The sequence below is a fragment of the Thamnophis sirtalis genome, unplaced genomic scaffold (genome assembly GCF_051295495.1).
Source record: "Thamnophis sirtalis isolate CommonGarterSnake01/CBP01778 unplaced genomic scaffold, rThaSir2_p1.2 scaffold_5, whole genome shotgun sequence".
NCBI lineage: Eukaryota > Metazoa > Chordata > Lepidosauria > Squamata > Natricidae > Thamnophis > Thamnophis sirtalis.
In genome coordinates, this window is record NW_028261385.1 from 109293600 (window position 1) to 109311291 (window position 17692).

Genomic DNA, 17692 nt, shown 5'->3' on the forward strand with positions numbered 1-17692 from the left:
TGTCATCCAGTCACAAGTCTTGGTAAGATTTCTGAAGGCTTCACAGGTGGAGGGTGGCCAGAGACAGAGGAGGAGGGAGATAAGCAGGTATGGGAAATTGCAGCCCCCCTGTGGTTGTAAGTACGGTGGGCTGCCAAGCTCTGGAATTTTGATCATGTGTCCAGTGGCCAGAACTTTGGTCACAGATTGTAAGTCCCTGATAAAGTATCATCATAACTTGGGTCACTGAACAAATGTCTTAAGTTGAGGATTACCTCTAGGTCTTTTGCACTCATTTAAAAATGCATTTGGTGGAAGCTTTTCAAGGTGATGGCTATTGTGGGTAGAAACAACCTGGTCCAATTGTATCAGCCTTTATTATGTTTACAAACAACTCAAGTGGTGAACATATCCAACACACGATTCTCCTATTTTCCCCACAACAATCTGTGAGGTTGGTTGGGCTGAGAGTGACTGACCCAAAGTCACTCAAGATGGTTAAGTCAGGACTTGAACTCATGGTCTCTTGTTTTCTAGCCTGGAGCCTTAACAACTAGACTAGACCAAACTGATTCCATCCACTTTGCAGTCTCCTGGCTGGGAAAACTGGCAGCTGCTCAGGCTCTACCTTGGTTAAAGGACCAAAAGCTTTTCCTGGATTCTCTTCCCAAAGTTCACAAGCAGCCTTTCTGCTTGCCTAGCAGGGATCTTCACCTCACCTGGTCCAAATACTCTTCCTTTCTTCTTTCCCCCTCTGCCTTGCCTCCTGCAAATCTGGCATTCAATCCCCTCCTGTCTTAGCTTTTTGCTTCTTTTTCCATCCTGACTTCCTTTCCTCCACTCAAACCCTTTCCCATCAATTTAGCCTTTAGCACTATCTCTACTAGAATCCAGAGGGCAGGAGTAGATGGAACTTTCTATCTTGGCTGCCACATACATCTCCAAATATTCCTTTTCTTCTATCTGGCCAACTAGCTTTTTAGCTGAGCAATTTTAAACTGCCTTCTGCCAACCTGAGTGGACTTTTTTTTCTTTCCTGGGTTTTTCTATTTTACTGTCTATTGCCCCACTAATAACTTAAAACAAAATGAAATTGAATTCCTAAGAATGATTGAGATAATATCTGAAATCTACAGTACCAAAGTCTTTGGAGCTATGCCCAGTGCCCAACTACGGTAATTCCATTTTACAACAGCTTTTAAGGAGAAGTTTAACTTCTGACAAGGTTTCTTTTAAATAAAAATTATCTCTAAAAGTCCATTTCCTGTAGCCGTTTGGAATAGTATATTTTCAACCTCTCTTCAGTCTCCTTCGTGGCATGTCCTGGTTCACACATGGCTTCAAGATCGGCTGCCTGTACTAAATGAACTATTTTTCCTAGCCGGCTTGCCTAAACAAGAATCTTGAAGCTTGGAAAAAAAACTTTGCATCCCAAGAAAGCTGCCCCGAGAAAAAGACCAGCTGCAGGTGGTTGGTTTTCAACTCCAAACGCGGCTGCTGTTGCGTTTTAAAATCGGTCTCAAGCACTACGTGACCAGTTCAAGATCTCTAACCACCTGCACCCCGGCGACCTCGGCCATCCACACCAGGAACGGGCAAAGGCGCAGCGCAACAGACGCCCCGCGACTTCCGGCCCGGCTCGGGATCCCGCGGAAGCGTGCTCTTGGCGGGGCGAAAGAGCAGGAGGAGGCGGGCCTGCCTCCGTCACGCCTTCCAATTGGCTGCGTCGAGACCTTCCAACATGGCAGCGCCCGGCTCGACTCTAAATTGCGAGGACTTCGCTGAGTTTCAGGTACAGAGACGAAAGTGAGGCTGGTGGAGGCCGGCGGGGAGGCGCCCGGGACGTTTCCCTCCACGCGATCGGCTGGCACGTGCTGATTCGCCTCCAGATCTTGGAGCTGCTGCGCCTCCTCGCCCTCCTGAGTACCTTTGCTCGCGCCGTAGAGGAGGAGCGGGACGGGCGTGGACAGCAACGTGGAGCAGACTTCGAGAGATTCTCCACCCGTGGAGAGAACAGAAGGCTCGTTTTGGGGGGCTTGAAGGAGAGCCGGGTTCCCGGATGCTGTAAAATGTTTCCTTTGCCCAGCACACCCGACAGCCGGGCACGTGCTTGGAGGGATGCCTGTCTGGTTGTAGTAGTGTGTTCGATGTTTTAGAAACGCTCTTCCTTGGAGTTTTCTCTAAAATAGATGGGCATTACTGCAATCCAGGAAGGGAGAGATGAGAGGGTGCATGGTTTGCCTCTCCGGAGGACTTTGGGGATCTCTATTAAAAAGCTGAAAGTCAGTCAGAGTCTTCCTTTGTCCCGCGAAAAGACAAGGGTCAAATGGCAGATAAATAGGAGGTGGGAGCTGCGAGACTATGGGCAAACAGGGAAAAAGTTAATTTACACATTTCTTCTTCTGTTACATTAATTTCTGAGATTCTTATGCTGCCTTCAATGTGTTGCAAAGGCATAGAAATTATAATCTTGTTCTTTTCATTCTGTTATTTTAATCATTTTGAAAGGAAGAAAAATGTACAAAAGAAACTCTATGTTTTGGCTTCTGCAGTTAGAACTGCAGCCTCTTGTTATAGTTGTGAAACATGGAATACTTGTCCAGAAGAGACAGGACTCAGATTGTTACTCTTGAACATAGGAGATTAGGTTTAGGGTTAGAATAGCTTCCCCAGAATGAAAAGATTGGGCTGCAGCAGGAATGGTGGTCTCTTGAGGTAGAGTAACAGCATGAGGAAAGTGACTTATCCTGGGAGCAGATATCCTTTTCTTTAGTACAAAGCATTCAGATGCTACTTCAGTACAATACCACCGACATCATTGCTGGAGATGAACATGTTATTGCATTTGTTTGTAGCTGCTGTTGCTTAGAATAGCAGAACAGCCAGAAATATTAGGATAAGATGTTGAATGTTGGCCTCTTTAGATCAAAGTAGGCATGGGACTGAAACCATTATCCTTAGAAGTAAATACAGGTAATACTTATTTAGCAACCATAAATGGAACCAGCAACTCAGTTGTTAAGGGAAGTGAACACTAAATAAAAATATGAATGTACTTACAATCTTATTTCAGCTTTACAGGTTGTAAATGTGGGGATCGATAGCAAACTTTTTTGCCACTGTTGTAACTGTGAACATCCACTAAACAATGTCTATTTGTTTAAGGTAATGGGATAAAAGCAGTGGTGGGTTTCAATTTATTTTACTACTGGTTCGCTCGTGTGTGCTTGTGCAACGCTTCTGCGCATGCGCAGAAGCTTCTGTACATGTGGAGAAGCCTCCAGGCTGATGGGCAGAGCCTCCCGCCACCACTACCAGTTTGCCCGATCTGGGACGAACTGGCAGAAACCCACCTCTGGATAAAAGGGCTAGTAAGGACAAAGATGGGAATTATGATAGTTGAAACCAGAATGACTAGGTTCTATTACTTTATTTTGTAGTCTAAAAGTTAATTGTATAGCAGAACAAGCAGTTAAGCCACAGTTGGGTTTACAATTACTGCAATGGTGAAATACTGCAGTAATTGCAAATTCAGAATTGATCCCAGAACCAGTTGTAAGATGCTTTGAGACCCTTTAGTGTTTGATTGTTTTCACCAGTTGGACAAGGGACAGCCCATCATGGGTGAAAGCACTCTAGTGGCAGTAGCAAAGTAATGCATTCCTTCCGGAGTGATATTTGTATAGGTGCATGATAATTATTTTTCCTATTCCTGATTTGCATTATCAAAATTGACTGGATGAGATATCACCTTTTTGGAGAATTTCTCTTCTAGGTTTTTATTTGTTTCTTGAATTTCAAGGCAACTGACTCAAAATGTCAGCTTACAATTTTTAAAAGAATCCATTAAAAAATGAATATGGGCACAGCCATATAAAAAAGCAACCTCCATAAATCCAGGAGAGGTGGCACTGATTTTATTTGTGGCCAGAGACTCACTTCTGTGGTAATAGGATGTGAATGCCTAGATATTTTACCAGTGCATCCCAAACTTGGGTTGGATAAAAGTGGTTTTTCTTGGATAATGACAAGCCCAATAACAACAGGGATGTTTATATTACACTCAGTGTTTTATCTACGTTGGGTAAAAAGGACTTTCTGATAAGTGGTTTTGGGTAATGAAGGAAAAAGTTTGGGAAGCACAGCATTATAGTGTCTTACAAAGAGAAGCTGTGTGTCATCCTGGTGATCCTGCTGCTGCTTAGTTGTATCCTTCTCCAGACTCCTTGATCTTGTATCTCAGCTAAATCCCTTTGATGGCTGGGCAGTTTACATCTTAAACCTTCTGACAGCAGGCTGGGAATAGCCATGAAGCTCATACCCATCACAGCAACAGTGGACTAGTCTTAGATATGTAATCCAGAGCATATAGGTGGACACACTCTAGTCTTTGTCTTTGCTTTGGAACTATGATAAGGATAGGGAAGATATTGTATTGACTCTTGCCTTGGTGAGATCACTTTGTGGAAGTGAATCTAATCAAATATGGGTATACCTCAGGTTTGAGCTTACACTATGGTAATAAAAGAGGCAAAGCAGCATTACATCTTCTCTCTTATTTCATCAGTAAGCCATCAGCCTCTCACTGTTAGGATGGCAAATTTCTAGAAAGGCAAGAATGATTAGATGCCTTCCTGGCCACTATGTAACTGCTGAAAAAAATTGTACAGAATATATAAAATAGAATTGCTGAGGTCTTCACTCCGTATGGGCAAAATTCATGGTAGTGACCAAAACAGTTCTCCTAGGACTCTTTTTGACAGGTGTACTCTAAGTCAAATTTTGTAGCATGACCCTTATCACTTTTGGGTTTCTCTTCTGGCTCCTTTGGGGAAAGATGGGACCATGAAAGAGGTAATATGCCCTTCCTTAAGAGATCATCTCTGGAAGCAACTGTTTGATAACTGTCACCCATTCTCCAACCAAATGTCAACTAGGAGTTGTTGATTCATCTTCAAATTATCTTGGGGATAATTATCTAGATCCTTTTCAACCAGATTCATTCCTCCTAAAATGTTTCCCCTGGAAAAAACTGCTGCTAGAGAGGGAGGCCAAGGCTCAAAAAAAATCTCTGGGATGGTTTTGAATGGTTTCTCCTGGAAGTGAAAATAGCTTAATTGATAATATAGACTTCCAAACGCTAATTAAAATCAATTTATTTCAGAGGGCTTTGAAGTGAATTGTGACATTGTCAGGATTGTGTTTACAATTTTAATTTAACTTTATTTTATGTTTTATTTATTGTGGTTATTTTAGTGTATTTTGAAATTATTGTAAACAAATCAGGGTGATGATTTACTGTAAATTCAATAAATGAGTAAAAGAGTAAGTTGTATGAGAGTATTCCCATGTTCAACTAAGGTAACATGAGGGTGGGAATTCATTCCTACTTGGTCAGAGCTACATTAGGAAGACAGCAGCTTCAACAAGAGCTAGCTTACTGTCATTGAATTTCTGCTTCAGGTTTGGTTGGATGAACAATATAAGTGATTGCTCATGGATTTTAACTTATTTCCCTCCCTTTCCAAGAATGTTAGTATTAGAGCACATATGGAGAATGGGATGTCCCTGAATTGGAGAGGTAGGGGGAGGAAGCATCATAAATAGAAAAAGATCAGCAGCATAAGGTAGTAGAAGGAGAAAGCATCAACAAGCAGAGGATATAGATGGATACAGATTGGGCTCTAATGACATTCATCTCTGTTTCTCAATAATATGTCCATGTTCAATCAGATTTATTTGTAAAAAAGCATGTCCTCACAACATCCCACACCACAAGCTAGCCAATTAATTTACCCTACTGTGTTAGGTAAATAGCCAATGTAGATAATTTATGGTTCAATGTATTATACAAACATATAAAACTGAATGAGTAAATTCATGGCTAGCTTAACCTGAGAAATGTACTTTGTAAATACAATCATAGAATTGTAGGATTGGAATGGATCTTGGAAGTCTTTTAGTGCAAATCCCAACTCAGGGGACGAATCCTCGGACCATCCCAGAAAAATTTCTGCCTTGTTTGAAAATCTCTGGTGATGGTGCACCCATTACTCCAGGAGATAGTCCTTCAGTTGGAAGACTACTATTGTGTCTCCACTTCTCTTTAAGCTAAATGTACTCAATTTCTTTAACCATTCTTCACAGAATTTAGCCACAAGTCCCTTACCATCTTTGTCACTTGTCTGTGGATTTTTTCCAATTCCTCAGCATCTTTCTTGTATTATGGACAAAGGCATGGAACAAGATGTATTCCAGTTTGTTGAATTCCAGGTCAAATATACTTTTAAGAAACGAAATTATTGTAGGCATTAAAACATACTCCCACAACTTGACTTGCTATTCTTTTCGTAGAAGGAATCAAATGACCTGTCCGCTAAAAAGCATCACAAAATTTTCAAATTTGGACAGTCATTTTTGTTGACCATGGCTTTTGATCGGGGGATTCCTGTCCTGGGCAAGGTTTGGACTAGAAGATTTCTAGAGTTCCTTTCAATCTTATGATCTATTATAGTAATCTGGCACAATCAACATGTAAAGTACTCTGCAAGTTTCTAGGAATTTTAAATATGTGGTTCAAAAATACACTATTTGATCTGGTTGCTAACATACTGTTTCTTTTTTTAATTTAAATTTTGCAACATTAAGTCTAAGTTTTTCCTCCCCTGCCCCCTCCCACCCAGGAATTGCTCAGGGTAACAAGAACAATTGATGACAGAATAGTCCATGAATTAAATACTACCGTTCCAACAGCTTCTTTCGCAGGAAAAGTTGATGCTAGGCAAACTTGTGAAGAACTTCATCATTCGGTAAATATATTTGTCCTTCCTCTTCATTTAACTTTTTTCATTTGAAACCTGATTTTGTTTTTACCAGGTGTTCGTGGCCACATTGGCATCTTATAGTTCCCAGATCTATAGATCTATAGATCTGGGAGCGCCAACATCTAGGTGACCACTAGATAACAGCAAAGGTTAAGAGTTTTCTATAGTTCTTTGCTGCCATCTAGCTGTTTCTTGCAGTTCATACCTGGCCTTTTAAATCATAAGCATATATTGTTCCTTCATTGTTCTTGTCACCAATTTTTCTACTTGTGTCATATACAATTAAAAATACTTAACTCAAAAGGGAGAGAGAGATCATTGTACTTCTTTCTCCTCCATAGTACCTTATAGCCATAGAATCTGTGGCAATGCTACTCCTTCCAAACTTCCTCTTGTTTGTATGTCTTTTTTATGTCTTTTTTAACTCTGCCAATTTAATTTGTATCATGCTTTTAATTATTTAAGTATATTTATATCCAAAAATATATAAAGATAATTATACTTCTTTTTGTCTTATTTTAATCAAAATAGATCTTATAAAGTTAGTCATATTGTGTTGTATAATTAAGTTGCTAATGTTAAGTGTATTTGACACTAAGAAATATACCCTGTTTCCCTGAAAATAAGACCTCCCTGGATAATAAGCCCAATCGGGCTTTGGAGCGCATGCATTAAAATAAGCCCTCCCTGAAAATTTGCAACACAGCAACAGCCATGAGGTGACTATGCTCGCTGCCTCCTGCACTTCAAAAGTAATAAGACCTCCTAAATCCACCACATTGATCCAGTGTGGCTTGATATTATTTATTTCCCAGGCTATGGCCAAGTGAAAATGACTGGCTCAAAGTCACCCAGTGGCTCTCATCCCTGAGGGAGACCTGAATCTCCCCAATGCTATTTTTGCATTTTAACTACTATTCCAACCCCATACTAGTTTTTATATAAATTGGCACATGCACTACAAATAGCAATTATTGCTTTTTTCTTTTCAGCCTCAAATTATTATTATCAAATTAGTATTACTTTTGCACAGATATGGAATGTGTCCCGAGAAAAATGGCTTTGATAATTTTGTAGCTCCACAGGTCTCAGCTCAGATTTAGATCAATTAATATTAGAGCCAGAAAGCACTTTAAAAACCACCAATTAACTGTATTGATTTTGGTGCCTAAGGCTCAGGTTTATCAGTACATGTAGTAGACCTAATCTGCATTGGTTTTCCATATAGCACAGGCCAAGAGGGTTTTGTGCCCCAAATTAAACCATAAAAGAGAAGACAGGTTGTTATGTTTTCCAACAGAAAAGACTTAGCCAAAATTATTTTGCTTCTTATACGCCTACTTGGAAATCAAAAAGACTCATGATTCATTTTAAAAATTCCTGAAGAAAATTATTTCATTGTAAAAATATACAAAGCAAACAAAACAAATATTTATGGTGGACTTGCCAACAGGGAATGGTCCAGCCACAATAAAAAGTAACTAGTAAAAACCAACAACAATGCTATGCATACTGTTAGTAGAAGCCAAGGTATAAATCTAATAGTAAATGAAATAACATAAAAGAAATCAGCAAATAGGCATTGGGAGTAGGCTTTATCCACCAACCTGATGTTCTTTGTTAATGTCCTGCCATCAGATAAATATGCCACTTTACAACAGTAACAATCCTACTGAAGTAAGTTAGTCTGAGAGACTGCCAACTCCCTATCTGTGACAAATTAGCCTGAATATATCAAGCTTTCTAATATCTTTGCAAGTCAATCTGCAACAATCTCAGATAATTGGGGTGGCACCAACATGCTATTTATTTTACATCATTACTTAGGTCAGCCAAAGGAAATATTCATCTGGTACCTGAAGCTGTTAGAGTTTGGTTGGGCAAAATGGATTGAAGCTGAACCCAAACAAAATGGAGTTGATGTTTGCTTGGGAGATTCTTTGCCAGCTCGATTTATAACTCTGGATGGGGTGGTTCCACTTCTTGAAGGAGCAACTATGCGATGGGGGATTCTCCTGGATACCTCGCTACAACTAGATTAGGCAGGTAGAAGTCATGACCAGAGAGGCCCATTCATGCACATATTGCTCCACAATGTCATATAAAAGGCTGCTTTGAAGACTACTGAAAGCTGAAGTTTGTGCAAAATATGGAGCTTGCAGTCATCACATAAGTATAAGTATAATCTTTATTGTCATTGTACTTAAATACAACAAAATTGGTTTTAACTTCACTGGTGCAAAATTATAACAGAAACGAAAAAAGAAAGAAAAAAGAAAGAAAAAAGAAAGAAAAAACATGTCTGTGCTGTGAGCCCATCAGGTTCTGAATACATTAATTGCCCATCGAGTTCTGAATACAAGTGCTGTCTTAACACCTTAGATGTCTTGGCTCCTAAATATCTTTGGGGCCTCCTCCTTTAAGAAGAATCTGCATGCTCCCAACAAAATCCATTAACAGTTTTCCATTACTAAAACATTACAGGCGGCACAGGCTCACAAACATGGTTGGGTTTTTTTGCAAACCCAATGTTACGGAGTAACTCCTGAGATCAAATCGGCACATAACCTAATTGCCCTCTGTAAGCAGGAAAAGTAGCTTTTCCAGAGAGTATTTGGGGAGCACGAGGAAGTTAATGTATTGTTTTATTATTATAGTGTATTGTTTTATTGTTATAGACTGTCAGCTGCCAATACAGATTACAACTTAATATTATAAACATTGAAAACAATATATTTTAGCACCAACATTTATCAATGAATAGACCTACAATCAGGAGATTCTGATTTAGTTACAAAAAGGTGTTTTGAAAGTTGTGGGCGTACAAATCTACCAACTTTTTGCAACTCTTTATAACTGCCTTTTTTTTCCCTGGATTGGGCAGCAACTAAGAAGGCAGAAGCATCCTGTTAAACAGGACAATGGGCATCATGTTGACTTTATTTTAAGTACAGTATATTGATATAAGCTCCATTAAGAGACACTGGCACAATACCAGAGTCAAAAACATTCTAATAGAAATTTAAACAAAAATATCCATATATCCATTATATCCTTTTTCTTTATATTATATCATATCTTGATATTCCTCCAAATATGATCAATTATATACTTATGTTTTCTGACTAATTTTATTTTGTTAAGATGGAGTTAAAGTTCTTGAATTTTGTACTTTTATATCTATGAAATTTTATATGCTTTATTGTAGTTCAACAATTTTGCTTTTATAATCAGTGACCACTATTCTATCACCTGATTCTCCAGATTACCAAAGCTTTGCCATATACATGTTGATGCTTTGGTGGAATGTAATACATGCTGTTTATACATGCCACTTTGCAATTCTTGAATTCTGGAAAAGGATCCATAGCCTATTGCAGGGGTGTCAAACGCACAAGGTCACATTGTCATCACATGATGTATTGTGACTTTTTCCTCCTTTTTTTAAAAAAAAGAAAGTGAATGTAAGTGGTTGCTAATTTCTGTATTTTTAAGTGACAAGGATTTTTCTGCTAAGCACTTGTTTAATAGCTACAGTATCTGGGTAAGCTCTGAACAAAAAGTGATAAGAATAATAAGCTTTTCTCCTGTGTCCATTATATATGCATGGAAAGTGGTAATTCTATGAAAACCTCCTCAATTTCTGCTTTTATTTTACTTAACATTTCACTCATTATTGGATTGCTTGCTCATCTGGTTTTCTTTGTTTATATTTACTCTCTATTTAGTTGAAAGAAGCTCATGAAAGTAGGGAGAGAATAATCAAAAGCTGTATTGCCCAAACTTCTAATGTAGTAAAACTTCTGCAGGAAGAGAGGAAGAAATCTCCAGATGACATAACACTACTAAAACAACTTAGGAAAGAGCAGACAAAAGTAAGTAGCAGAATTTGGTTGCTTTAAGTTCTATTATATAAAATATGATTGAAAATTGACTGTTCCAGTGGCACAGAAAAGTAAAACATGTAAAATTACAAAAATAGTTATCTGTGGTTTGACATTATAATCATCCTCCTAATGCTGGAAAAGGACCAGTTCTCTCTAACAAATGTATCTGTCATTAGATATTCTTTTATGTCCATGCTTCATCATCCAGAAAAGATAGAAATAGAAATCATGAATTGACAAACTGGCTGTTGCAGATTGTATTATTAGATAAGGCCATGCCTTCTCCAGGTGAAGCTCAACTCCTGGCACCCGGCACTTTCTTGAGCATATCTGCAGTTTTTTCAGCCACAGTATGGACCTGCCTTGTCATATTTCAGGAAATTAGTTCAACTTCCCAGTTTTGCCTTGAGCCCTGGGGGTTCATTCTAAGGACTAAGCAAGCCTGATCCTGCTCAGCCAAGATCAGTTTGATAATACAACAGGATTACTCAGAGGAAAAAATTGACCCACAGTTCTAGCCCTATCTTAGGTACAAAGCCAATCACCCTCTCTCAGCCATAGGAAACAGGCTATAGCAAACTATTTCCAAAAATGTTGTTAGGTAAACTGCAGCAACTGATCCAAGTAGTTGCAGGATTGTTTTGAAGGCATACACACACAAAGAAAGACAAAAATAAGAAATCTGCCATCAGTATAATTTTCTCATGTACTAAACAAAATGTATATATGCACAGACACAAATACCCACACATACACAAAGTTTTATATATATATATATATATATATATATATATGTATGTATGTATGTATGTATGTATGTATGTACCCTTATACGTATTAAAATAAGACCTACCCCCCCCAAAAAAAATAAGCCCTAGCCTGATTTTATAGCATGCTCCTAATATAAGCCCTAGTTCAAATATAAGCCCTAGTTAAGGTTGTCATTAGCGGGGGGCGTGGACAGCACCAGAGGCAGTGCGGGCACAAGGGCCAACAATGTCTGGCAGCAGCCACAGGCTGCACAGTGCAGGTGAGTTGATTATATGTCCAAGCAGCAGGCAGAGATGGGGTGGGGGAGGCACACAATCTAGACGCATCGCATGGGACATGGGTAAGCCAAGAGTTGGTGGGATGGAGCAGGCAGGGAGCCACGGGAGATTCATCTTCACACAGGGGCATCGGCAGCAAATGGAGGCAGATGTACAGGGGGGGGGGGGAAGGCAGGCAATCCTTACATGCCATGTGGGCTGCGGGAAAATCGAGATACCTGAAGATGAGCCTCCAAGCCCACCTGCCCACTCTGTCCCACCATGTCTCGCCTTGTCTCCTCTGTTGAGGCTGTGAGGAAGCAGAACTGGGCCTCCCGTACATGGGGAAAAAATTAAGACATCCCTGAAAATAAGCCCTAGTGCTTATTTTGTAGCCCCAAAAATATAAGACTGGGCCTTATTTTCGGGAAACCCAGGTATTCATGTCTTGTTAAACACACATAATTAGGTCTTGTTTATGAGAACTTGTACAAACAGATGTCATATTGATTAATTTAAATTAATAATTAAACTATTAATGTTTGCTAGCTGAAGTCAAACACAATTTGAAAGGAAATAAACATGAAACTTTAACCCATAAATCATTTTATGCACCGAAATTTCTAAGCAGTCCTTGGGATGCTTATTAGATATAGAAAAACAGGCGAATGGCTCAGACTCCTCTGTAGTGATAGTAAAGATTGGAGATCCCATGTTCTATCAATATTTTACATTTTTGTGATATTAAAAGGTACTGTATCCATTTCAGCTTCTTCCCAAACATTTGGTATTTTAGTTATTGTTAAACTATCTGAGTATTGATAAAAGAAAAAAGGTTTCCTGAAACAGAAAAAAATTGTAAAGTCATTTTTTGTCCAGAAGAGAGCAGTACAGGGCAAGGTGATGAACATACTTGGAACACTGCAACTCTAACAGTTAGCTGGAACCCACAGTTTCTTCCTAAAGGCTTCCAAAGAGGGCATAGAAATAAGGCTCTACTACAGTGTTTCTCAACCTTGGCAACTTGAAGATGTCTGGACTTCAACTCCCAGAATTCCCCAGCCAGCATTGGCTGGGGAATTCTGGGAGTTGAAGTCCAGACATCTTCAAGTTGCCAAGGTTGAGAAAAACTGCTCTACTATCTAGAATCTACTTGCCATATGAATGTAATTTCAGACATCTGCAAATTTTTATAAGGCAAAGGTGAAATAATGGGATTTAATATACATGGCTATAATTCTGTCCATGTAATTGGACTGTCATTCTGGTCTCAACTCACTCATTTAAAATTAACTGCAATTATTACTTAAAAAAACCTTAGGTTTTTTTAACAGTTAATTAGGAGGGAGGGATTCATTATTCAGAAACGTATGTTGAATAAAGAATTTGTCATGGGGATTTACAGCATCTATATGACAACATCACCCAGGTAATCTAGTTATTTGTGTTGTTGCATCATTATGCCACTGAAATAAATTGATTTAAATGATGTAATTTGCATCTTATGCTTGATGACATCATTATGCAAATATTGCAAATCATGGCAAAATTAGGTCTGGTGCACACCCTTATATGTTGCATTAAAGTTTGGCAAATCAAGATTTCACTGCATTGTAATAACCCATTCAAAAGTATATTCTCTGTTTTTGCCATTTTTCAGCTGGGGTGAAAAAAAGATTTTCTAATTTCTCACCAGTATGAATTTTAGCTTTAGCTTTGTTCTCTTCTAAATGTCTATAAAATGCTTACCACTTCTAATACTTAATTCCCCAATATTCTACAATGAAGTTCCAATTTTTCATAGGAAGATTTATTTAGTGAATGGTGAGAAAATTTGATTAAATGTTCTATTTTAATCTGTTTTAAGTATATTTTTAATATTGTTATCCAAATTTATTTTTATACAATCTGTATGCTCATGGTCAATCCCAACTGTTATGCTAAGTCTCTAAAGCCTCTCTTCTTCTCTTGTAGTTGAAATTAATGCAGTCAGAGTTAAATGTCGAAGAAGTGGTAAATGACAGAAGCTGGAAGGTAAGGAGCAGTCCTAATTTGTGAATTTTTGTCATACCATATTAAGGCTCTGATTGATGGGGGAAGAAAGCTAGGAAGAGAACTATAGTTCAAGTTAAATCCAAATATGAAAATCAAGTAGAAATATCTTACATCCAAACTAATGCATGTAAGTAGTCTTTAATTGTAATGCAGCCCAGGACCTCCATCATAAATCATAACTTGAGACACCCATGTGACCAATCTGATTTTACAACGCTTTTTGCAGCAGTCATTAAGTGAACACTGCAATTGTTAAGCAAGCACCACATTCATTAAGCAAGTCAATGTGTTCCTATGGGCATTTCTTGCTGGCAACCAGCTGAAAAGGTTGATTTCTGGCAAAAAAAAAAGTTGCAAATCCTGTCACATGACCACAGAACTGCAACTGGCTATAAAGATCATGTGATTGCTGTCATGTGACCACAAGGGTGATGCCATCAGAACTTGGGAACAGTTCTGTCATTAAAAAAATCCTGTGTCTGCCATGTGTGGAAATATTTCAGCCAATTATTTATTCCCTTTTATTCTGAAAGCTACAAACCTGAACAAGTATATATCATCTTTTTTTTTGTTTTTTTCTGAGCACATACATTTAGTTCTGATTACTGCTTTGCAGCTAATTAAGATATTTGGATCCATAAATATTTGTATCAATCAACTTTATGTTTTGCTATTTTAGATATTTAATGAACGTTGCAGAACTCATTATAAACCTCCAAAGACACAATAATGCAAATGCGGGGGAAGAATCCCCTGAAAGTGGTCTTCAGTAATGCAAATAAACTGGAAAAGAAACATGGAACAAAATGCATGGGACCTCTTGAAAAATGATACCCACGGGATCTATACAATGAGTGATTTTGCTAATAAAGATAAACCAACTGTTAATTTGTACAAGACATATGAGAAGAAAAAAATTAAAAAAATGTTCAGATGGAATGTGATGTCACATACTTGACCTTTTGATATAGTAGCAAATGTACTTTATGTCAAACCACTCTCATATACCTGGAGATTTTTACATATAAAACAACGTTGTACTCTACTAATTGTGTAGGTCCTTTTCAGACTGTGAGAAATATTGAGGGTAAACAAAACTTTATTCCAATTACCAACATTGTATAATCCTGGAGTAATTACATCACATTGTGATGGCATGTTTCAGAGATGTGAAAGCCCAAGGGTCCCCAACCCCCGGGCTGCAGACCGGGATGGTCTGCAGACCGTCAGGAATCAAGCCACGCAAGTGAGCAAAGCGCCATCTGCACATGTGCGGATCCAGGCAGCATGCAAAACCATGCCTCCCCAGTCCTCAGAAAAACTGCCTTCCTCGAAACCAATCTCTAGCCACCTTAGAAATTTTTGTTGATTTAAGTAAAGCGTACACATAAAATTAATAAGGTTGAATTTTGGAATGTTTTGCATGAATATGGACTTCAGGTTTAATTTCTGAATGTGATAACAGTAGTATATGATCAAAGTAAAGTACTGAGACGAAATACAATACTTAGCAAAGGGTTCCACATTGATATATCTAATATCCCCTTTGTCGTTTAAAGTAGCACTTAAGGGATGCCTGTAGAGACATTAGATAATATACAGTATGGTTTTGGATTGATTATGTGCCATTAAATTGATGTTCACAACATGAGAGTCTCTATGACTCTCATAATTATAGAAATCTTTCAGATCTTCCAATGGTCACCATTGTAACTGAGTCCATCCAACCAGTTCCAAGGATGGTGGTTTTACCTGTTTGATATTAGTTTTGTATTTTTTATATTTAATTTTATATGTCTCCACCTGGTTATGCCCGTATATAAAAAACATCCTTTTGGTTGTTTGAAGACAGTGTTAGCTATGAAGAAATCATTGGATCCCTGATGGTGCAGTGATTAAAGTGCAGTATTGCAGGAAAACTCTCCCTTCAGCCAGGGGTTCACTCAGCCTTTCATCCTTTCGAGATTGATAAAATGAGGACCCAGAATGTTGGGGGCAATGTGCAATAATGCTTCTACATTGTAAATAGCCCAGATAATGCTATAAAGTGCTATGGAGTGGTATATTAATCTCAATGCTATTGCTGTTGCTAGTAAAGAAATAGCTAGACCAGTCTCCTTCATTTTGGTTTTCTAAACTATTCAGTCCAACTATATTTTTACTGTTCATGTTCCCACATCTTGTTTGAATGGCTTTTTTGGCAGGTGCAATACACTGCTGGCTCATACCTAAGTGGTTGACCACTAGGACACCTAGATCCCCCTCTCAGTCACTAATTATTGATTTAGGTACCACCTATTTTATACCTGTGCATTTGGGTTTTCTTGCCTAAATGTATGACCTTAATTTTTTCACCACTGAATTTCATTTTGTTGTTTGTCTGTTTTTCAAGTCTGTCAGGATCCTTCTGTATATTGAGACTATCTTCTAAAGTGTTCACTATTTCCCCCAACCTGGTGTTTGGAAATACGATGAGTTCCCCTCCTGTCCTCTTATCTATAACATTTATGAAGATGTTAAATAGCTTAAGACAGAACCTTGAGGCACTCATAAGTAAACTATGTCCACACATTTTCATTATCCACTAATTTAGTCACTTTGTCAAAGAAGCCAATAAGGCTTGTCTGACATGATCTGTTTTTGACAACCCTTACTGGCTTCTAATAATTGCCTTGTTCATTTCTAGGTGCTCACAAATGCACTGTTGATTATATTTTCCAGAATCTTTCCAGATATTAATGTCAGGCTGATTGGTCTGTAGTTTTCTGGATCCACTCCCCTCCCCCCACTTTTTGAAGATGGGAACCACATCAGCTCTTTTCCAGTCTTCTGGTATTTCCCCAGGGCGCCAGAGTCTTTGAAAGATTTGTTTAGGTTTCTGGGATCACATCTAGGATTATGCCATTAGTACATTGCACTATTAGTATTACACCATTAGTACTCAAAAGCAAGATTATAAAACAAGTATTTATGGGGAATTGATGGTATAGAGAGAATCAATTGTAAAATAAATGTATGAAGAAAGATAGGGTAAATAGGAAGATTGAAAAAATTACAACTGAAACAGTTGATGAATTGCAAAAACAGAAGTGCATCAAATGATGAATTAATATGGTGGGAGCTAGGATGATTTACAACGTTCAAAAGGCATGGAGATATAGTGAATACTGTTGGTATATGTTAGTTTCAGTTATACTTCCTTCTCTTTTTCCCATATCATGTATTTTGTTGTTATTCCTCTTTTCTGGACTCTACATAACATTTATCCTGAAAGTAAATAGCAGGAGGAATATGTATGACTTAAGAAATGTTCAAAATTATACATAAAAGTGAGAATTGCTTCTAGTGTTTTTGCGTAGAAACCCTGCTTTAATAGGCATATTTAGGGTTTCAACATTGACCAAACTTTAATGACATAGATGTTTTGATGGAGCTCTTTCTGTATATAATTAAGTTTCCAAACATTTGTACAGTATTGTACCTCAGCTGGTGATAGCACTTGCTGCCCTTAAGCAGGGTTGGTGCGGCCTTGTTAGTATATTGATGGAGACTACTGGGACTATGGGCCAAATTGAAAAACTGAAAAACCTTCTGAGCAAAGACTGGCTAACAACCTCAATGCTATTATCAATAAAGTCACATGGTTGTGTCAGTAATGTCAATATGAATTTTGCTCAACAATAAAGAGGTTTTAACTTTTTTACTAGAATGATACAGTATATGAATATCCAAAAATCACAAGATATGAATGAATTGTTTCAGTGTTAAGGGAAGGTCAGATTACCTAGTTTGGAGACTTTTCAAACAAAGCTACTGATAAGAGTTGAAAAGAATTATCGGGACTGAATGCCCCCATGGATAATTAAATGAAAATTACCTACATACTTCTATTGATTTCATTTGTAGGAAATTCCTCAGA

At 38.1% G+C, this 17692-nt stretch overlaps 1 protein-coding gene across 1 annotated transcript; it reads left to right on the plus strand.

Moving 5' to 3' along the window:
• The first annotated feature begins 1648 nt into the window (after window positions 1-1648).
• MIX23 (mitochondrial matrix import factor 23) lies at window positions 1649-14712 on the plus strand. The gene is made up of 5 exons (XM_014062056.2): window positions 1649-1771; window positions 6663-6788; window positions 10532-10678; window positions 13693-13752; window positions 14453-14712. Exons 1-5 carry the CDS (start codon window positions 1721-1723, stop codon window positions 14501-14503), a joined length of 435 nt encoding a protein of 144 aa, XP_013917531.2. The 5' UTR covers window positions 1649-1720; the 3' UTR covers window positions 14504-14712.
• Window positions 14713-17692: the final 2980 nt, after the last annotated feature.

Bases quoted from the DNA above. Each gene is read 5' to 3' on its own strand.
- MIX23 (XM_014062056.2), top strand. From the start codon at position 1,721: ATGGCAGCGCCCGGCTCGACTCTAAATTGCGAGGACTTCGCTGAGTTT. The intron at 6,789-10,531 runs GTAAATATATTT...CTCTCTATTTAG, and splicing joins GTGAAGAACTTCATCATTCG to TTGAAAGAAGCTCATGAAAG. The intron at 13,753-14,452 runs GTAAGGAGCAGT...TTGCTATTTTAG, and splicing joins TAAATGACAGAAGCTGGAAG to ATATTTAATGAACGTTGCAG.